General features: G+C 41.7%; 1 protein-coding gene across 3 annotated transcripts in view; it reads right to left on the bottom strand.

Annotated features, from left to right (window-relative positions):
- C7H1orf21 (chromosome 7 C1orf21 homolog) overlaps window positions 1-22,998 on the bottom strand; it is a 178,465-nt gene that overhangs the window by 49,081 nt on the left and 106,386 nt on the right. For 2 of the 3 annotated variants that reach the window (XM_040359802.1, XM_040359799.1), the window contains exons 3-4: window positions 9,767-9,922; window positions 1,526-1,723 (exon numbers count right to left, since the gene is read on the bottom strand). In XM_040359802.1, coding sequence (XP_040215736.1) covers window positions 1,526-1,619 — 94 coding nt within the window. In that variant the 5' untranslated portion in view covers window positions 1,620-1,723; window positions 9,767-9,922. The remainder of the gene's footprint in view (window positions 1-1,525; window positions 1,724-9,766; window positions 9,923-22,998) is intronic. The other variant, XM_040359801.1, reaches the window with a different exon arrangement.

Below are 22,998 nucleotides of genomic sequence, written 5' to 3'. Positions count from 1 at the left end.
AAAAAGGTGGGTTAGTTTAGAAAATGAGTTAGCACAGACGAGGTTGGACAAGATAATATGGAATCCTCCTCAATTTAGAACACTAGATAAAAACGCACATGAAATAACAAAAAATGCACTTAAAATATGGGATAATGTCTACAAAAAAATTGAGAAGGAATATAATTCACCTTTTATAGCACTGAAAAATAATGATTATTTCGCACCAGGTAAAATACAAGTTGGGGGGAATTGGATTAAACAGGACACGGCACAACTAAGGGACATAATAAGAGAGGGTCACATAATAACACTACCCGAGCTAAAAGCTAAAAAGAATTTAATGGAAATTAATGAATGGAGGTACCAGCAGCTTAAACATTTTATCCAGGATCTACCAGGCCCACTGAGAGCGGGAGATCAGTTAACAGACCTAGAAAAAATATGCTTCATGGAAAAAGCAAAAGGAACTACTTCAAAGCTATATAGAATTCTATTGAAGATGGATGAGCAGAAAATACCTCCATTCATTAAAAAATGGGAAAGGGAATTGGGAACACAACGGGATAAGGGCACAATAGATAAAATGTTGGCTTTGACACACTCCTCCGCGGTAGATAGTCGAACGGCGGAGATGTGTTTTAAATGCATATCCGGATGGTACATGACCCCGGATAAGCTAAAAAAATTTAAAGAAGATCAGACAGGAGAGTGTTGGAGGGAATGTGGATCACCAGGAAATATGGCACACCTTTGGTGGGGATGTACCAAGATTAAGAGGTATTGGGAAAAAATCTTGGCCTGTGTGGAAGAGATTACGGGGAAAAAGATCAAGATGGACCCATGGGTCATCCTATTCCATGGGGGGGAGGAAGGTATAAAAAGTTATAGGAAAACGCTTGTACCGCACCTACTCAATGCTGCTAAGAGAATTATTCCAAGGAGGTGGCAAGAAGTGGAGTGCCCCTCAATTTGGGAGTGGATAGATGCGGTCGAAGAAACGTACAGAATGGAAGAAATAAAAGAGGGCATGGAGGGTAATAACATCTTACAAATCACGAAATGGGATAAATGGAGGACCTTCAAGAAATCGTGGAGTTATGCAGAAAAATTAAGGGTAGATGCTTAAAAGATACACTAGAAGAAAAATTTGAAAGAACTAGAGATATAGGAGATTGTTGAAGGTGAGATAGGGGGGATGGGGGGGATAGGAGAAGGGGGGGATAAAATAAAAATGTAATCTTTATGTGCCTCTGGAATAGGAGGAGTGACATTTAATAAATAACAACAATATAAATTTATATATATATAAAAAAAAAAAAAAAAAAAAAAAAAAAAAAAAAAAAAAAAAACACGAAGAAAATAAAAAAAACTTTCACACAAGAAGAAGCGACACTCATGATGCAAAACCAACATAGAGATGCAATGGGCAGGTGCGCGGAACATGAGCATGTGGTGCACACTCTATGGGGTGGAGTCTGAAGTGAAAAGAAAAAAAAAAAAAAAAAAAAAAAAAAAAAAGACATGATGTGAATGAGAAACTTACCACAAAAGGCATCTCCATTTTGATAGTTCTTGCCGTTTTGTGTATCCTCTTCATTCTGTACTGTAGATACATGCTTGGCTGAGGCACATCCCATATTTATCCAGTCAGGTCCTGACTGACTGATTGGAAAAAAACATTTCTAGTGGAAACTTTTCAAGTTGTGCCACGAACAGAAAGTTGGATCGATCATTGCTGAACCTGTGGAAAAGGTAAGATCAATTTAGACAAAAAGCACCATTTCTCAAGGAAACACTTTATAAAAAATAAAATAAAAATAATAATTCTATTTTAAAGCAGAAAAACATTTAAAACATCAGCAGTTAAAATTATAGTCAAATGAGTTTGCAGCTGACATCTATATACCAGGACTCGATCTACTATTACATGAGGAATATGAGACAAAAGGTACATTCAGGATACTGCTTAGGTACAGTTAACATTTCTAGAAGTTCTACATACTACAGCAAGTGTTCACTTTCTGAGTTCAAGTCAACGCCTCATGCACACTGGACGTTTTTACAGCAGCTGTTTTTGGCAGTAGACGTTTTTTTCTACAGTCAATCAACTCTCCATCATGTTATCCTATGTGTCCATGCACACATAGGCTGTTATCAGCAGTTTTGGGCAGTGGCGTTTTTGAGCAGTAAAAATAAAAACTAGTGGTTTCTGAGAGACGTTTTTCAGCTGTAAAAACGCTCCAACACGTCAATAAACGCTGATGAACGCTCAAAAATGTCACTTACCAGCGTTTAACGTTTTTGATCCATTGAATAAAAAAAAAAAAAATTATATATATATATTCAACCAAAAAACGCCAACGCAGAAAAACGCTAAAAAACGCTAATAAACGCTAAAAACACGATTGAAATTTTTTGAAAAAAGTTGAAAAACTCACTGCAAAGCTACTGGCGTTTTTATAAAGTTATTTTAACGTCCAGTGTGCATTAAGTTTTACTTAGTCAGAAATCATGCACAATGCATAGTAATATGTCTTGTATGAAGAAGACCTTAGTCTAGTTTACGTATGTACTGTGTAATATAATTACATAATATATGTATGTACTGTATAATATAATTACATGGTATATGTATAAAAAATAGGCAGCCACCAATACTAAATTATAATCCTCCTGAAAACAAGTCTTACATTTATATGAAGTAGAATCTATGTCAAAACTTACTGTTGCTGGCAATTTGATATCCAATTCTTTTTAAATTAAGTTGTGTTTGGTAAACCAATATAAGTGACTTTGCCATGTACAAAACACACATAAAATAGCAAAAAACATATTTTACACTGCTACAGAAAATGTGACAGAAACTACTTATGTCTTGTACACACGATCGGGTTTCTCGGCGGTCAAAAGACTGCCGGGAAGCCCAAGGGGAAAACTGAGAACCGGCTTAGTCACTTTTCCCCCCGTGTACACACGGCCGGTTTTCCCGACAGGAAAACTGCCTGAGAGGTGAGAGCTTTGGTTGGGAAAACCGGCAGTGTGTATGCTCCACAGCAGTGTTTCCCCATAGGAAAACTGCAGGGGAAAAAAACGCAGCGATTCGCGATGAGAAAAAACAGAACATGTTCAAATTTTTTACACACAGCCAGTTTTCCCGACCAAAAGAAAACATGACAGTTTTCCCATTGGGAAAACCAGTCGTGTTGCAAAAGCAACATCTGTCTATATTTGACAGGAGCACAGTGGACCTCTTCTGAGACCACCCTGCTGTGTTCTGCCCAAGTAAAACAAAAAAGCCTGGTCATCCCCTGGTGCACTCTGGCTTATTGACACAACTCAAACTGCAAGGTCTGTGTGTCTCTTCTAAATACAAATTGAGCAGGCGCTTCTTCTAATTAAGAAAGGGGTGTAAACTCCCTTGTTAATGAGAAGCAATCAGTTCTCTCTTCTGCCATGTTTGTGACAACACCACAAAGAACAGAGCTGGAGCTTCATGCTCCAAACTCTATTGCCCCTGCTCAGTTAAGAGAGGAGGGAGGAGGGAGAACATTGTGCAGTGCAGAAGCACTATCTAAATAGCCTGGAGCAAAAGTAACTGCAACAGCACGATACTTCATTAAATATTTTAATAATAGATGTGCATATACATAAGATATTAATCCCTTAGTAGTGGCCTAGTCGCAATATTGATACAAAAATCTGTAAATATTGAAAAATGTATTATTACTCAACTGATTTCTTTACTTGTCGTTTTTCTTTGTATACATTTGTAATTGTAGTAAATAATAAAAAAGGAAGTTAGAGACCTAAACGAAAAGTGCCAGGGTTTTTTGTAACTTAGTACATAATTCGTTCCGGAAGCATACTTGTAATCCAAAGCACTTGTATATCAAAGCAAATTTCCCCATAAGAAATAATGGAAACTCAAATTATTCGTTCCACAACCATTTATTCATGGGTTCTTCAGTTTATAGTCCATATAAAAAGATTATAGCAATGTGATAAGTTGTGTAACCATAACATGTCCATCCACAAATGGAAGCATCCTCAAGGGGATTAGAAGCAAAATCCAGGAGGAGCTACAGAGTATAAAAGAGAAGAGAGGTGCCTCTAAGTTTATCAATATGGTCACATTTAATGAAGGTAAAACAATTAGCAACTCACATGGTTGATGATTAAAAGAAGCACATCAAAGTATGCAGGCGTCCGGGGTAAAGCGATCTACAGAGACCGTCATCCTCACCGCCGGCTCTCACCGCTATCAGTCTGCAATCATGACCAGGAAGACTACCCTGCAGTAAAACGATCTGAAAGCGAGGCTTGAACCACTCGTGGAAGGGACGACATCAATGGCGGTGAGGAGAATGATCTATGTGGACAGCTTTACCCTGGATGCCTGCATACTATGATGTGCCTGTTTAATCATCAACCATGTGAGTTGCTAAATGTTGTACCTTCATTAAATGTAGCCATATTGCTACACTTAGAGGTGCCCCTCCTCTATTTTATACTCAGTTGTGACATGACGCTACTATTATATCAAGACATTGCTTGTATATTAAGTCAAAATGTATGTAAAAATGTTGCTGGTCTTGCAAAACGCTCTCAATTCAAGGTTTTACTGTAGTACCATCAGGCCTAAACACATAAGAGCCAAAGTTCAAAATCAAGTAGCAGCGGTGTCTAATGGTTTCCAAGCAGAAGATTCTGCTTTCCACAAACCCCAAATTGTGAGAAATTGGAGCCGATTTGAGGTCTGAAGGTACATGAGTTGGGGGTGATGTGAGGTCCAAGGATGCAGGCATTGGGGCTGATCCAAGGTTTGACAGTACTGGTGTTGGGGCTGATTTGAGGCCGATCCGAGGTCTGATGGGCTAATCTGAGGTCTAAGAATGCAGGTATTGGGCCTGATCTGAGGTTTGAAGTTGCTGGAGTTGGGGCTGATCTGAAATTTGGATGTGCAGGAATTGGGGCCGATCTGAGGTTTGAAAGGACAAGAATCAGGGCTGATCTAAGGTCTGAAGGTGCAGGGATTGGAACTGATCTGAGGTCTAAAAGGTATATCAATTGGGGATTATTTGAGATCTGAAGGCACAGAAACTAAAGCTAGAAACACATTATACCATTTTTGTTTCAATTTCCTTTAGATTTACCTTCAACTATGCAGTGCATAAGGGCCTGCCTGATTGCATACAATTTGAAATTGTTCAGGTTTGATCTCATATTATAGGGATTTTTATACAATTTTCTTGTACAACTTTGCTTTAGATTTCTAAAGCAAAGTTGTACAAGAAAATTGTATAAAAATTGTACAATGTGTAACCAGCTTTAGATTGATCTGGAGTTTGAAGGTGCAGGAACTGGGGCTAAACTGACGTCTAAAGGTGCAGGAACTGGGGCTAAACTGACGCCTGAAGGTGCAGGAACTGGGGCTAAACTGACGCCTGAAGGTGCAGGAACTGGGGCTAAACTGATGTCTAAAGGTGCAGGAACTGGGACTAAACTGACGTCTGAAGGTGCAGGAACTGGGGCTAAACTGACATCTGAAGGTGCAGGAACTGGGGCTAAACTGACGTCTGAAGGTGCAGGAACTGGGGCTAAACTGACGTCTGAAGGTGCAGGAACTGGGGCTAAACTGACGTCTGAAGGTGCAGGAACTGGGGCTAAACTGACGTCTGAAGGTGCAGGAACTGGGGCTAAACTGACGTCTGAAGGTGCAGGAACTGGGGCTAAACTGACATCTGAAGGTGCATAAACTGGGACTAAACTGCTGTCTAAAGCTGGCTACAATATACAATTTGTATACAATTTTCTTGTACAAATTTCCTTTAGATTTATCCCCCTTCAAATTGTATGCAATTGGGCAGGCCCTTGCACTACATAGTTGAAGGTAAATCTAATAGAAATTGAACAAAAATTGTATATTGTGTATGCAGCATAAAGGTGCAGGAATTGGGACTAAACTGACGGCTGGAGGTGCAGGAATTAGGGTGGATCTGAAGCCTAGATTTAAAAATGTTTTGTGTGTGTACCAGTTAATATAAATAACCAATGAGTTTATCTTTCCCTTATCAGAACAACTATAAAGGCCCGTACACATGATCAGAAAATCGGAAGTAATATTTCGTCCAATGAACGATCTGCCGATTTTATGGGTTTTCGGCAGCCGATTACAAATTTTTGGATGACAAAAACTGTGCAGGCTCTAAAAATTGTCGGATGTGAACACAACCTCCCGATTTCCGCTCAATTAGTACATTTTTCGGCCCAAAAAATAAAAAATCATAAGAGCAAGACTACGCATGCTCAGAAACGAAAGTATACATACAAAACTATTCAACACATTACATCACACTTCTGGAGTTGAATTCTGTTCTACGAGAATTTTAGTTTGGTGAGTAACTTTTTCACTTTCGATATCAGACTAGCAACATACAAAAAAAAACAGATGCAAATTTGTCCGATAATCTAATCATGTGTACCCGGCTTAAGTGCAAAGATTGAAAACCTTGGGCCAGATTCACAGCCAGCGGGCGCAACTTAACTTTTCCGATTAAGTTACACCGCCGCAAATTTTCTGCCTAAGTGCCCGATCCACAAAGCACTTACCTGGAAATTTGCAGCGGTGTAACTTAAATCCGTCTGGCGCAAGGCGGGCCCAATCGAATGAGTTGAGTCCCATTTAAATTAGGCGCGCTCCCGCGCCGGACGTACTGCGCATGCTCCGTCGGGTAAATTACCTGACGTGCATTGCGCTGACGTCGCACCGACGTCATTTGCTTAGACGTTAACGTAAATGGCGTCCAGCGCCATTCACGGACGTCTTACGCAAACGACGTTGATGTTTAAATTTCGACACGGGAACGACGGCCATACTTACCATGGCTTAAGAGAACTAGGGCTCAGCCCTAGTTTTACGCGGCGTAACTCGACGGAAATGACGTAGATTTAGATCGACGGGCCGTTCGGGACGTTCGGGGATTGCCGTAAGTCTTCATTTGCATATTCTACGCCAGCCGCAATGGCCTCGCCACCTAGCGGCCGGCCTAGAATTGCATCCTTAAGATCCAACAGTGTAATTCAATTACACCTGTCGGATCTTAGGGCTAGCTATGCGTAACTGATTCTATGAATCAGCCGCATAGTTAGAAACAGAGATACGACGGCGTATCAGTAGATACGCCGTCGTATCTCGTTTGTGAATCTGGCCCCTTATGACTACTACGTCAATGTTCACTGTCATGACAGTTTTCTCATTCTTGTAAATATGACACAATGTGGAAAAGTTTGCTGACCCCTGTACTAAATAACACTGCAAAAGCAGTGTGTTATACAGTTAAAGAAAAAAATATTTTAAATATCTTAACCAGCTGAAAGGATTTATATAGTGCCAGTTTGCAGCGCTTTACAAAATGAAGGCAGACATTACAGTTATAATACAATTTGGTAGAAGAGGAATCAGAGGGCCCTGCTCGTTAGAGCTTACAATCTAAGAGGGAGGATCAAGTGATACAAAAGGAGATGGGCTGATGGATAAAGAAAAAACAGTGTATTAGTTAGAAGCAGGATAGGCTTGTTTAACCACTTCAGCCCCGGAAGAATTTACCCCCTTCCTTACCAGAGCACTTTTTGCGATTTGCTTTAACTGACAATTGCGTGGTCGTACGACGTGGCTCCCAAACAAAATTGAGGTCCTTTTTTCCCCCCACAAATAGAGCTTTCTTTTGGTGGTATTTGATCACCTCTGCAGTTTTTATTTTTTGTGCCATAAACAAAAATTGAGCAACAATTTTGAAAAAAAATCAATATTTTTTACTTTTTCTATAATAAATATCCCCCAAAAAATCTATAATTTTTTTTTTCCTCAGTTAAGGTCGATATGTATTCTTCTACATATTTTTGGTAAAAAAATATAAATAAATAAATCGCAATAAGCGTATATTGATTGGTTTGCGCAAAAGTTATAGGCCCAGATTCATGTAGATTCGCCTATCTTTAGGCGGGCGTAGCGCATCTCAGATACACTACGCCGCCGTAACTTAGAGCGGCAGGTCCCGTATTTTTCAAAGAACTTGCGCTTTAAGTTATGCCCGCGTAGTGTAACTGGGCTGGCGTAAGCCCGCCTAATTCAAATGTGAAAGTGGTGGGTGTGTTTTATGGAAATTAATCGTGACCCCACGTAATTGACGCATTTAACAAACGGCGCATGCGCAGTCCGTCGACATATCCCAGTGCGCATTCTCCAAATTACGCCGCAAAGACTCAATGCTTTCGACGTGAACGTAACTTACGCACAGCCCCATTCACGGACGACTTACGCAAACGATGTAAAACGTGAAAAATTCAACGCTGTTCCGACGTCCATACCTAACATTGGTACGCCTCATAGAGTAGGGGTAACTTTACGCCCAAAAAAGCCTAATGTAAAAAAATGCGCCGGGCGCACGTACATTTGAGAATCGGCGTATCTAGCTCATTACCATATTCAACGCGTAAATCGACAGAAGCGCCACCTAGCGGCCAGCGTAAATATGCAACTTAGATACGACGGCGTAAGAGACTTACGCCGGTCGGATCTAAGACAAATTTATGCGTAACTGATTCTAAGAATCAGGCACATAGATACGACGCCTCACACTCAGAGTTACGACGGCGTATCTGGAGATACGCCGGCGTAACTCATTTGAGAATCTGGGCCACAGTGTCTACAAAAATTTTTACTAGTAATGCGGCGTTCTTCGATTTTTATTGTGACCGTGACATTGCGACGGACATATCGGACACTTTCGACACATTTTTGGGACCATTCACATGTATACAGCGATTAATGCTATAAAACTGCACGGATTACTGTATAAATGTGACTGGCAGGGAAGGGGTTAACACTAGGGGGCGCTGAAGGGGTTAAATATGTTCCCTAGTGAGTGATTCTAACTGTAGAGGGAGGGGACTCACAAGGGGAGGAGACTGATCCGTGTTCCTTTGTACTGGGAACACAACATCAGTCTCCTCACCTCTGACAGGACACAGATCCATGGTCCTGCTGTGATTGCGGGCAATCGCGGGGCACACGCACCGGGTCCCCTGCGATGCCGCGCCCCCTAGACGGCTGGGATGCCAAGGACGTCATATGACGTCCACCCAGGATGGGAGATATTACTATGAGCGGGTAGGGAAGTGGTTAAAAAGAAGGGTTTTCAGGGATCGCCTAAAGATGGAAAGATTACGAGATAGTCAGACAGATTGGGGTAGGGAGTTCCAAAGAATGAGAGAAGTCCTGGAGGCGAGCATGGGAGGAGGTGACAAGGGAGCTAGAGAGCAGGAGGTCTTGGGAGGACCAAAGAGAGCTGTTTAGTTGATATTTTGAGACAAGGTTAGTGATGTAGCTGGGGGCCGAGTTGTGGATGGCTTTGTAAGTTGTTAGCACTTTTAATTTTATTCGTTGGGTGACTGGAAGCCAGTGGAGGAATTGGCAGAGAGGGGTACTAGACAATGAACGGTTGGTAAGGTGGATGAGTCTGGCAGCAGCATTCATTATGGACTGAAGGGGAGATGCCTATGTCAGTGATGGCGAACCTTGGCACCCCAGATGTTTTGGAACTACATTTCCCATGATGCCCCAGCACTCTGCAGTGTAGTTGAGCATCATGTGAAATGTAGTTCCAAAACATCCGGGGCGCCAAAGTTCACCATCACTGGCCTATGTAAAGGTAATCCAATGAGGAGGGAGTTGTAGTAGTCGAGGAGAGGGATAACCCCAACAATGTATTATATTGCAGCTTACCAATCATTAGATGTGGTGGCTGCTTCAGTTTTCTTTTCTTAGCTTTTTTCCCTCTGCTTTCACCTGGTGATCTGGCCAGTAACACAACTCCTGCATTAGCGAGACAACTCTGGAGGATTGAACACAGGAGGCACAGCAGACAGCAGCATTGGAACTCTGGGGAGAGGGTAGAGTTAAATGTATTAGCAGATTTAGATACACTAACAAATTGAAGCCAAACACCAGCTCATACTTTGTAATAAGTTACAGCAAACAGTTTTTTTCCCTTTTGGGATAAAAGTTTTACATGAATAAAAGCCGATCATTTCAAAACCACTTCTGTCAGTGTTAAGTGGTTTGTTACATCAAGGTATACAGGTTCTGCAGGAGAGTTTGTGCTGCGAAAAACAGACTTGCTGGCTGGATTACCAGATAAAAATCGAAGAAAGAAAGCCTAAAACAAGGCATCACATCTAAGAATTGGGAAGCTGCAATATAATAAATTTTTGCTTTCGGGTTTAATACTAAAGTTTAGCAACTGAAATACTTAAAAACATTGTTCATGAAAATGTATTTTGTACAAGGTTTTATTTATTTTTTTATTTCAAGTACTCAATATGTAGAAACATATATATTCTTACACGTGGGGATAATACTGCCTCCATGGTTTTGCCTTTTCTGCCTGTAGCTTTGTTTCCAGAATTCAATTAATATATGGAATGACAGGGCTAGCTAACCATGAAGGAAAGCTGTAGAAATAGGACAACTGGAAATACTGACTGCCAATCAAGTATCCCATAATAAAAAGACAACACAGACAACCAATGCCAGCTAGTTGACTAAGCTGTAGAAAAAGACACGTCCATCATGTTTAACCTTTCAGACTCGACAGTTCAGCCCATAAGATGGTAAAGCAAAACCTCCCCAGCAACTGAGCCAATTCGGTAGCATAAGTGGCAAACGGAAACTCTTCCTGATCCCACAATAGCCGATCAATTCCCGGGATAAAAATATTACAGTGCTATTTTTAGTAATGGTCATTGCAATTACATAGCTCCCAACTGTCCCTGATTTGGAGCAATGTCCCTGTCCCTCTTTGCCCCTCATTTGTCCCTCATTTTGGTCTGATCTATAGAGTTGTATATAAAATGCACTTTTTATCTATCAAAAAGTGTTTCCCAGTGCTAAACCTTTCATGCAAATTCTAAATTGCTGCATTTGTATATTTTAAAAGCCAATATAAAAGTGATAAAGTAGTGATAAAAAAAAAAAAAAAGCACTTGCGGATTTAATTAACCTTTTTTTTTGGTTAATTCTCCTTTAAGGGGGTGTGGCAGGGGGCGTAACATGGGGCGTGTCCTATGCCTACATGCGTTTGCTAGTAGGTGTCCCTCATTTCCATTTCAAAATGTTGGGAGGTATGAATTACCACTAGAATATGGGTATTGTGTACTTTTTAGAACCAGAGATCAGAGATACCATAACAGAGTTGGGTTGTTAAACCCTTTAATTAAAGTCAAAACACTGTAGCTGCCGACTTCTACCATTAGGGCACTTACCTGTTCAGGCATCCAGCAGTGTCCTCACCCGAGCCGATTATTGAAATCGGCTCTCAGGGTGCTGGCTCCTCCATCTTGGTTAAGGAAAATCGGTAGTGAATCATTGCGGTGAACTGAGCTGCACGTGCGAGAAGGTACTGGTCAAAACCAGGTACCTGCTCTTCTCCCCCTCCACTGCCACATTTGGCACCTTTTGGGGGGGGGGCAGACAAGTGGAGCGTGTGGGTGGAGCTCCGCTTTAACCATTTCGATCATTTTAATCTGGCATCAGGTTCGTATTTGTTAGGTGGGAAAAAGTAAGGGAAAATTAAACAAGTAGGGATACATTTCACTTTACAGTTATGCATGTGGTGCATCTTTTTACTGCTTCTGTTTTTAAAGCAGAACTTTACCCAAAAGGGGAAGTTTCCCCTTAAGTCCCCCCTACCACCACCACATTTTGTATGTAATTTGTTTGGGTGGGGGTTGTTTACCTAGCTTTGACAAGCACCTGCTCCCACTAGGATCGTCTAGGCTAGTGAAGAACTAGCCCGGGTGAGGACGGCGCTGAATCCCTGAACAAGCAAGTGTCCTTATAATAAAAGTCAGCAGCTACAAAAGAACCACTTTAAAATTTTTGTAATAAAGCAAAAACATAAATTACTGGCTTCAACATAGGACACAATATGCCTTAGGCCTCATGCACACAGTGTGTTTTAACCAGCATCAGATGTTTTCTTTTTGCAGCTTATCCACTTGCCGACCAGCCACCGCAGTTATACTGTGGCAGGGCAGCTCTATTGCGCAAATTGCCGTACCGTAGGGCAGGGCTCGACAAATCCCGGGCGCCAGGTCGCCATGGCGACTAGAAATAGGGTCCTGGCGACTTGAATTGGAAGGGGGCAAAAAAAAAAAAAAAAAAAAAAAAAAAAAATTTTTTTTTTTTTTTTTTTTTGAGCTGGGGCCATCTGGTGGTGAGCCGTTGGTATTACAAGTTATTACCACCAGATGTGAGCTGGCGCCATCTGGTGGTGGCCGTTGGTATTACAAGTTAAACATTACAAGTTAAACAGCAATTCTAATGTTGTTTTTCACTATTTTCACTGCCATCTTCTTCCCTCTAATTAGAACCCCCAAACATTATATATATTTTTTATCCTAACACCCTAGAGAATAAAATGGCGATCGTTGCAATACTTTCTGTCACGCCGTATTTGCGCAGCGGTCTTACAAGCGCACTTTTTTGTGAAAAAATTACACTTTTTTTCATTAAAAAATAAGACACCAGTAAAGTTATCCCCATTTTTTTTTATATTATGAAAGATAATGTTACGCCGAGTAAATTCATACCCAACATGTCACGCTTCAAAATTGCGTCCGCTCGTGGAATGCCGACAAACTTTTACCCTTTAAAATCTTCATAGGCGACGTTTAAAAAAAATCTACAGGTTGCATGTTTTGAGTTACAGAGGAGGTCTAGGGCTAGAATTATTGCTCTCGCTCTACCAATCGCAGCGATACCTCACGTGTGGTTTGAACACCGTTTACATATGCGGGCGCTGCTCACGTATGTGTTCGCTTCTGCGCGCAAGCTCGTCGGGACGGGGCGCGTTTTCTGGCTCCTAACTTTTTTACCTGGCTCCTAGATTCCAAGCAAATTTGTCAACCCCTGCCGTAGGGTGCCCACGTGTCCCGGATTGCCCGGGACTGTCCCGCAATTGACATGTCTGTCCCGGGCACCTTCATTCCGGGACAATACAATGTCCCGGAATGAAAAAGAGGACACAGCCACCCCCTACTAACTAATAACTACATTTCCGGAACTAGTTGCTAGGTCCGGTGCTGCCTGGCATCTTACAACCAGTGACAATTTACTCTCAGACAGTGAAACCAGTAGCGAAGTCTGCGCCTAGTGCAGCACTGCTGTCCCCACCCACCTTGGCGCCTCCTCCGTTTCCGGCACCCATCGGCAAGCAGCAGGGACTGGTGTGATCCTTATTCTCCAGATAGTGACGCCACTCCTTTCCTTCTACGCACGTGGCTCATGCAGAGGGAATGACATCTGGTGGCAGACGATGGGTGGCAAGCGGCACTGCATCTGGTGGCAAGTGGCACATTCACCTGACAACCCGCCGCCAAATTCCCCATCAACCCCAAGACTACATTTCCCCCCGCCCCCCCCTCATCTTTTTTTGGGGAAGGTGAGAGAGGGGGTGTTTCCCTGAATGGCAGTTTGGAAATGTGGTCACCCTACCGTACCGTCAACGCTTTGTGTAATAGCTATAGCGGGCGGGGGTGCGCCCGTGGCGCCGATAGTTGTGGCCGGGATGTCTGCTGGCCACCCACGATCGCTCCACAGAGAGCCAGAACAGGGATCTGCCAGTGTAAACAAAGCAGATACCCGTTCTGTCAGGGGCGTAGAGAGATACTCTGTTCCTAGTGTTTAGGAACAGCAATCTCTCTACTCCCAGTGAGCCCATCACCCCACAGTTAGAAACACCTCCCAGGGAACACACTTAACATCGTGATTAACCCCTTCCCTGCCAGTATCATTTATATCATTTTTTTTCTTCAAAATGTTCAGTCTTTTTTTTCTTGTTTAGCAAAAAAATTAAAAAAATAAAAATTATCAAATACCACCATCTGTGGGAACAAAATGATAAAAATGATAATATTTGGGTACAAAGTAGCATGACCATGCAATTGTCATTTAAACAGCGAGAGCAAGTGTCTGGTATTGAAGTGGTTAAGGGGGTAAATCCTTCCGGGACTGAAGTGGTTAAAATCACCTCTCCATGTTATTCTATGTGTCCATGCACACATAGGCTTTTAGGAGCTGTAAGTGGCATAGGCGCTTTCACACTGCAAAAAAAAACCATGGCCAGCGCGTACTGGATACAGCGTTAAGCCGTGTCAACCGTTTTTTTTTTACATGTCCAAATTAATGGTTCCCTATGAGAGCAATTTTACCTGGTCTGACTTTTAGACCATTGATTTGAATGGAAGACACATCCAAGTCAGATCATCATGATACAGACTTGTACCCCTCGTTAAAAAAAAAACATTTGTAGGGTCCCCCCAGATCTATACCAGGCCCTTTGAGTCTGGTATGGATCTTGAAAGGAACCCCAATGCCCAAAAAAAAAAAAAAAAAAAAAAAAAAAGAAGAAGTGGGGTGTTTCTCTCCCTCCCCCACAAGACCTCACCAGACTCTGGTATGGACTTTGAGGGGAAACTCCACGCAAAAAAAGACAGTGTGGGGTTCCCCCCAAAATCCACACCGACCCTTATCCGAACATGCAGTCCAGCAGGTCAGGAAAAGGGGGGACGGGGGAAGGGGCTAGCATGTCGATGGACACCCTGCCCAAGCAACTTAGGACCCCACTTTAGCTGTCTTTTGGCTATAGTGCAGACGGGAAGAAGTTATTCTAGGCACCGCTGTAGTGTACCAATGCACCATAGTCATTATTTTAGTAATTTTGGTTTTGTGATGCAAGAGCATGAGCTGCCATGCATGAGCTGTCTGCACGCTCCCTGTGGGGCGCAGGCGGCGCACTCTGATCAGCCAGTCCATGAGACTACGCTGGTCGCAGATCACAGTAAGCGGCCGATCCCGGCCCTTTACCGCGTGATCAGCTGTCAGCCAATGAGGAGGGGAAAAAAAAAGCAGATTACCGGCTTGTGTAAACAGGACATCCATCCCACACACGGACACCCACTGCTGCTAAGCAGTGCCCACGAGTTCCACCTATCAATGCCCTCCAGTGTCACCTATTAGTGCCACCCATCAGTGCCCTTCAGAGCCACCCATCAGTGCAGCCTCATCAGTGGCTCCTGATCAGTGCCCATCAGTGAAGCCCATCAAAAATTACCTGTTTGCAAAATTTTATAACAAACTGAAAACTTAATTTTTTTCAAAATTTTCGGTCTTTATTTTATTTAGCAAAAAATAAAAACCCAGTGGTGATTAAATACCACCAAAAGAAAGCACTATTTCTGTGAAAAGAAATGTCATAGAGATGCCTATGAGAGACATACATATGAGATACCAACAGTATCAACTGGTATACTGTATATCCATACTCCTTGTAAATAGATGATCATTTCAGGTTGTTTAGGCACAGAACACCTATGGTCTTCTAATGACAACATGTTTTAATATACAGCAGGGAACATATCCATGTTATTATAGATAATCCCAAGAGAATGTTTCCAGGCTTTGAAAAGGTACCAAAAACTTGTCATTTGTAGTGTTTCACATCATCAGTGACAATTATTTTTAGTTACAATATGCTAATGTGTTCTCTTAAAAACTCCCAGTTGTCTCCGCATTTATAGTAATGTTCTGCATGCTGCTTTTCATTAGCCTACACAGTGACGCAGCTCATGGTAGCTAAAAATCAGTTTACATTCTGCCTCCTGGTCTCTGCCAATAAATGTTGTTATGGTAACATCTAATTCAGGAATAGTTTGCAGCAACACTCTACACCATACATCAGATCCCCGGAACTGGAATTAAAAACAACATTAGCGGGGTACATGCATATATTATGAAGGGTAGCTAAACATATAAAAATGATCTAATAGACTGCAGTATTAACATCAAAGAAAGACAAGCATCGGTATGGCTATGCACTGCAAACGTAGCTAAATAAACTGTCATTAGGAGCTAGGCAGATACCTTTGAATCATAGGTTATGGTTTTACCCTCCATCCTAAACAAAATCATTTGGCCAGACTAAATCATTTATGGAAAAGGTAATGCCAAAGACTTTTTAATGTTATCTGAGACCCTGTTGCACAAAATTCACACACACACACAAAAATAAAGAAAGCATAGCTACAAGGCCAAAAAAAAATCAGGTTGAGCCAATATGAACATGCATCTTTATGGAAATATCTTTGGGAATTTGAATTATGTCTGTACATCTGACTACTTAAATTACGAATATAAGGTCTGCGCACCACTACTGTTCAAATATATATTTTTTCACATGAGAGATACCTGTGTGTATATATATATATATATATATATATATATATATATATATATATATATATATATATATATATATATATATATATAAAAAATACACATATAATATACACACACAAACATATACATGCTTGCCGACCATATAACTTACATATACGCCGGCAAGGCGTTTCTCATGCGCAGGATCAGGTACCTAGTATGTGATCCTGTACTTCAGGGTCTGTGCCGCAAACTCCCGGTGTGAGCTGATCTACAGGTATGGCAGACTCAATGTCCGCCAGCACCCTCCGATGCTTCGGTACAGAAGTAGAACAGCGATTTAAACAAAGCAGATTGTCATTCTGTAAGTAAGGATGGCATGGATCCTGTGTTCCTGTAAAGCAGGAGCGCCGATCCATGCCTTCTACTAGTGAAAGCACCTCCCCCACTACACTGAAACACAGGCTAGGCATACAGTTAACCCTTTAATCGCCCCTGATGTTAACCTCTTCCCAGCCAGTCTCACTAGTACAGTGACAGTGCATATTTGGTAGCACTAATAACTGTATTTGCGTCGCTGGTCCCCAAAAAGTGTCAAAAGTCAGTTAGTGACCGATTTGTCTGACGCAAAATCACAGTCCCGCTATAAGTTTGCCGACTGCCCCATTACTAGTAGAAAATAAATACAAATATCCCATAGTTTGTAGACACTATAACGTTTGCATAAACCAATCATTATACACTTATTGGGTTTTGTTTGTTTACCAAAAATATGTAGCAGAATACATATTGGCCTAAATTGATAAAGAAATTAGAATTTTTTTTTATTGGATATGTTTTATAGCAGAACATAAAAAAAATCAGTCTTTTACTTATGGCAGAAAAAAAAAAAAAAACGCAGAGGTGATGAAATACCACAAAAAGAAAGCTCCCTTTGTAGGGGGGAAATGAAAGGCACATAGATTTTATTTGGGTACAGTGTTGCACAGTGTAGCGCAATTGTCAGTAAAATAACACAGTGCCGCAAAAAATGGCCTGGACGTCAAGGGGGGTAAATCTTCCGGAGGTCAAGTGGATATATATGGTGTGTGCGCATTATATAATTTATATATATTATACATACACACATACATACACACGTTGTGCAGAACTGCCTACCCGAGGGCAGGAACATATATGGAGAAACAATGCATGTGACACCAGCGTGGTGCGTTTGATTGCCTTTTCATGCAAGGGTCATGCCAGATCTACAGATCCCTGTGAAGCCCAATGCATACGTAAATGTTTAGCACTTCATTTTGCTTTTGGATGTCTGCCAAGGAGACATAAGCTGTACAGAGATCTGTATTCATTTCTATAAATAGCGGCCTCTCCTCATCTACAATCTTGTGTAGTGTATGAGCTGCTGAAAACAGAATGAAACAAAGTTAACTACCCTGCTTAGAAGAATATTATACAAGGTTACTCAATAAACCCCTAATGAATATTATTGGTAAAGTGAATTTCCGCAATGAAATAGAACAGAAAAGAATTCCTCCTACTCAATGTATAATTGTTATTCTGATAGACAGAAGACTGCTCAGTGTCTGCTCTCTGTACAGTTAATACTGTAAGCAGTGGATATTGGTCTCATGATTCCCTCCAAATCTGCTAGGAAAGGAGGACAAAAATACAAAACAAACTTTCAAAAAGGATTGTCTAGCCTGAAGCAAAGTACATGCCATCCATAGATTGATTTACCAAAGGCCTCAGGACACTTTATCTTTGACTTTTTTTTTTCCTTGTTTTTTTAAAAGCCAAGGCAACAAAAACTGAACTCGGAACTAAAATACATATATGCAATAACAGCAATATATATTACTAGACCAAGAATTTTTATTCGGTCTAGCCTGTTCCGTTAGACACCCCTGACAGATTGTACAGCAAGGTCTTGAATCTGCAGAATTACCACAATAAAAGCTGAATTCCAGGCATAAGAAGCCTCATTTAAATACATTTCTCAATAGCCACACACAACATACACTATATTACCAGAAGTATTGGGACACCCGCCTTTACACGCACATGAACTTTAATGGCATCCCATTCTTAGTCCGTAGGGTTCAATATTGAGTTGATCACCCTTTTAAGCTACAAAATGAATATCTCCTACACCTACACAGTTTAGGAGATATTTGGCGCATTAGCAGTGAAGGTCCCGGTAAAGGTCCAGAATATCGTGCCAGAACGGAGGACTCCAGGGCGCTTGTGGCAGTGACGTCATTGCGGCTCCGGCCACTCACAGCACTGGAGCTAGCGACCCCGGAAGAAACGGCGAGGCAACATGTCAGCCCCCTTAGTGCTGAGCGGGTCGGGCTGCGGGAGCTTCGCTCTAAGGCAAGTTTTTTGATAATATGATGGTATGCGATGCATACTAGCACAATATGCCATTGTTCTGCAGGTTTTGTTTTTTTCTTCAGCAGTTTACCACCGCTTTAAGAGTTCCCTTCACTGAAACCAAGGGGCCAAGCCCAACCCTGAAAAACAACCCTGCGCCAAATTAAATGCATACAAATATTATTAAAATCTTAGACTTATAAAAAAAAATAAAAAAAATCATACAGGGTAAACAGTGGTCAGAAATAGCTTTAGTATTAAAGTGCAAAAAAAAATGTTCAGGTGTTTTTAACTAGCCTTGCAGGATAAATGTCATTTTTGCATGTGTGCGCTATAATCTGTTTTTGTACTGTATTTGGTCTTATAGCAGCACCAGCTTAGATGTATAGCATTTTTAGGGTGTGCCCACCAAGTATCTTTTTGTATTTTGTATAGACCCTGACCAGGTCTCTTGGCTGGAGCACCCCTCCCCCTCTTCATTACCTCACATTAGTGGCCACCAGTGTATAGGAAGAAACCCTTCAGTTCTCCCACATAGAGGAGTATATCTCCCATGGTTGAGACCCAGGTTCTTTCATTCTATTACTAGGGTAGGACCCACTAATTCGGGGTACTTTGTCGCAGTAAGTGGGCTTAGCACTATATGACTATATAGTGTGACCAAACCCCCGTATTTTTGTATATGTTCAGGTGTTTTTAACTAGCCTTGCAGGATAAATGTCATTTTTGCATGTGTGCGCTATAATCTGTTTTTGTACTGTATTTGGTCTTATAGCAGCACCAGCTTAGATGTATAGCATTTTTAGGGTGTGCCTACCAAGTATCTTTTTGTATTTTGTATAGACCCTGACCAGGTCTCTTGGCTGGAGCACCCCTCCCCCTCTTCATTACCTCACATTAGTGGCCACCAGTGTATAGGAAGAAACCCTTCAGTTCTCCCACATAGAGGAGTATATCTCCCATGGTTGAGACCCAGGTTCTTTCATTCTATTACTAGGGTAGGACCCACTAATTCGGGGTACTTTGTCGCAGTAAGTGGGCTTAGCACTATATGACTATATAGTGTGACCAAACCCCCGTATTTTTGTATATGTTCAGGTGTTTTTAACTAGCCTTGCAGGATAAATGTCATTTTTGCATGTGTGCGCTATAATCTGTTTTTGTACTGTATTTGGTCTTATAGCAGCACCAGCTTAGATGTATAGCATTTTTAGGGTGTGCCTACCAAGTATCTTTTTGTATTTTGTATAGACCCTGACCAGGTCTCTTGGCTGGAGCACCCCTCCCCCTCTTCATTACCTCACATTAGTGGCCACCAGTGTATAGGAAGAAACCCTTCAGTTCTCCCACATAGAGGAGTATATCTCCCATGGTTGAGACCCAGGTTCTTTCATTCTATTACTAGGGTAGGACCCACTAATTCGGGGTACTTTGTCGCAGTAAGTGGGCTTAGCACTATATGACTATATAGTGTGACCAAACCCCCGTATTTTTGAATATGTTCAGGTGTTTTTAACTAGCCTTGCAGGATAAATGTCATTTTTGCATGTGTGCGCTATAATCTGTTTTTGTACTGTATTTGGTCTTATAGCAGCACCAGCTTAGATGTATAGCATTTTTAGGGTGTGCCCACCAAGTATCTTTTTGTATTTTGTATAGACCCTGACCAGGTCTCTTGGCTGGAGCACCCCTCCCCCTCTTCATTACCTCACATTAGTGGCCACCAGTGTATAGGAAGAAACCCTTCAGTTCTCCCACATAGAGGAGTATATCTCCCATGGTTGAGACCCAGGTTCTTTCATTCTATTACTAGGGTAGGACCCACTAATTCGGGGTACTTTGTCGCAGTAAGTGGGCTTAGCACTATATGACTATATAGTGTGACCAAACCCCCGTATTTTTGAATATGTTCAGGTGTTTTTAACTAGCCTTGCAGGATAAATGTCATTTTTGCATGTGTGCGCTATAATCTGTTTTTGTACTGTATTTGGTCTTATAGCAGCACCAGCTTAGATGTATAGCATTTTTAGGGTGTGCCTACCAAGTATCTTTTTGTATTTTGTATAGACCCTGACCAGGTCTCTTGGCTGGAGCACCCCTCCCCCTCTTCATTACCTCACATTAGTGGCCACCAGTGTATAGGAAGAAACCCTTCAGTTCTCCCACATAGAGGAGTATATCTCCCATGGTTGAGACCCAGGTTCTTTCATTCTATTACTAGGGTAGGACCCACTAATTCGGGGTACTTTGTCGCAGTAAGTGGGCTTAGCACTATATGATTATATAGTGTGACCAAACCCCCGTATTTTTGAATATGTTCAGGTGTTTTTAACTAGCCTTGCAGGATAAATGTCATTTTTGCATGTGTGCACTATAATCTGTTTTTGTACTGTATTTGGTCTTATAGCAGCACCAGCTTAGATGTATAGCATTTTTAGGGTGTGCCCACCAAGTATCTTTTTGTATTTTTTAGTATTAAAGTGGACGTAAACCCGCTCTCATCCTTTCTAAACTACTGCCATAGTGCTGATCTACAGGGATATACATGCCTCCTCCATGTATCCTTACCTGTTAAATGTTTACACACAATGTTTAAACACGGTTACACACAATGAAAAACAGAACTGACCCCCAACCACACTGCTCAGTCAGCCAATGTACTACTCTCTTGTTACAAATCTGGTACCCTAGATTCATTAGTACCAAGATTTTATTGTCTACACTCTACACATACAGTATTTATCTTCACAATGGGGCAATCCATTCTCTATTTTAGATGCATGTCGGTCTATTAAGCGATATTATCATATTACTCTATGCCCCTTTGCTTATTAGCTCATGGCCGCTACCTCTGTTTTTGCACTCTCACTGTGTAGGCCAGAGGGATTCACATGATTCAGGGATCTTCAAAACTATGGCTCCCCAGCTGTTGTGGAACTACGCATCCCATGATGCATTGTAAAACTTTGACATTCAAAGATATGACTAGGCATGGTGGTAATTGTAGATCCTGGAGGGCCATAGTTTGAAGACCCCTGACATGATTAAAACAAACATTCAGCACCAGACCAATGATGCCTGCCACACATTTCTCCTCTGGCTTTCCACTACACCAACATCCAACCACATAGTGGGCATGATTTAATGGGGGTGTAAAGCCTCCTGTTTTTTCACCTTAATGCATCCTATGCATTAAGGTGAAAAACACCTTGAACTGTCCGGCCCCCCCGAGCCCCCGTTTTACTTACCTGAGCCCAGAACTTCCGTGGGCGCGATCCTGTGTCGTTCTCCCCACGGCTTCTCAGCTCTTCATTGGATAAATTGATAGCAGCACATCTATTGGATCCCACTGTTGTCAATAAAATTCAATGACACGGTCGCCAGGGGGTGGGCCGAGTCATGCACTCGGCGGCTATGTACGCCAAGTGTATGACACGAGAGTGCGCCCGCAAGGTAACCCCCTCGGGAGAGAGCTTCACAGAAGGCGTGATCTATTGCAGGGAGGAGCCACCGTGGGACCCCAGAAGAGGACGATCGGGCCATTCTATGCAAAACTAACTGCACAGTGGAGGCAAGTATGACATGTTTGTTATATTATTTTTTTTAAACATGAACCTATAGTATCACTTTAAAGGTGAATAAGCTGTTCACTTCGCAAGGGAAGTTATACTCTGTAAGAGAATTTTCCCTGGAATAGTGAATATGGGGAAATTTCATTCTGTGAAAAAATACCCTATGATTTGCAAGAAATAATAAAAAAGGTTTTGAGTTTGAGGTCAGTGCCTCTCAGGCCTGCTGCCTGGGAAGGGCTTTTGTTAGCGGAAGAGCACTGGGTTTGAGGACTAGGAGGTCAGGGATGCCTGAATTGGAGCACCATTGGAGAAACCTTGTTTAAGCGTGTCCTGTAGAGCCTGGTAGAAAGCTACTGCTAGCGGACATTGCAGGAATTCTGGTGGCTCACCCAGGGGATAAGTGTTTTACCCTAAAGGCCCTTTTCTATACTGACTATAAGTAGAGGATTGGAGTCTTCAGTTTGGTATTTTTTGTGTATCCTGTGGCCCAACCCTATAGTAAATTTAGTTACATTTTGCCAAGGTGAGCGGCACCCAAAATTTAGGAATTTTGCTCAGAGGAGAAATGCTAGCCCACCACGCCACCTTGGTGTCTTCATCCATATCCCAGGGGGTAAAGTTCACATGCGCTTCTTTTCCTTAGATAAGCAGCATAAACAAAAACATCATAGCTACGAAATGGTGGTAGAAAACGTTAAAGAAAATTTAAGCAGAAAACCATACCAGATTAGTCAAGGGAATTAGAACAATATGCCACAAGACTGAGTAGTGTGCTAAAACACTTTTGATTAC

Source organism: Rana temporaria, chromosome 7 (assembly GCF_905171775.1).
Source record: "Rana temporaria chromosome 7, aRanTem1.1, whole genome shotgun sequence".
NCBI classification, from domain to species: Eukaryota; Metazoa; Chordata; class Amphibia; order Anura; family Ranidae; genus Rana; species Rana temporaria.
Note: the sequence above shows the minus strand (reverse complement) of the source record. Positions and strands in the feature narration are given on the sequence as shown.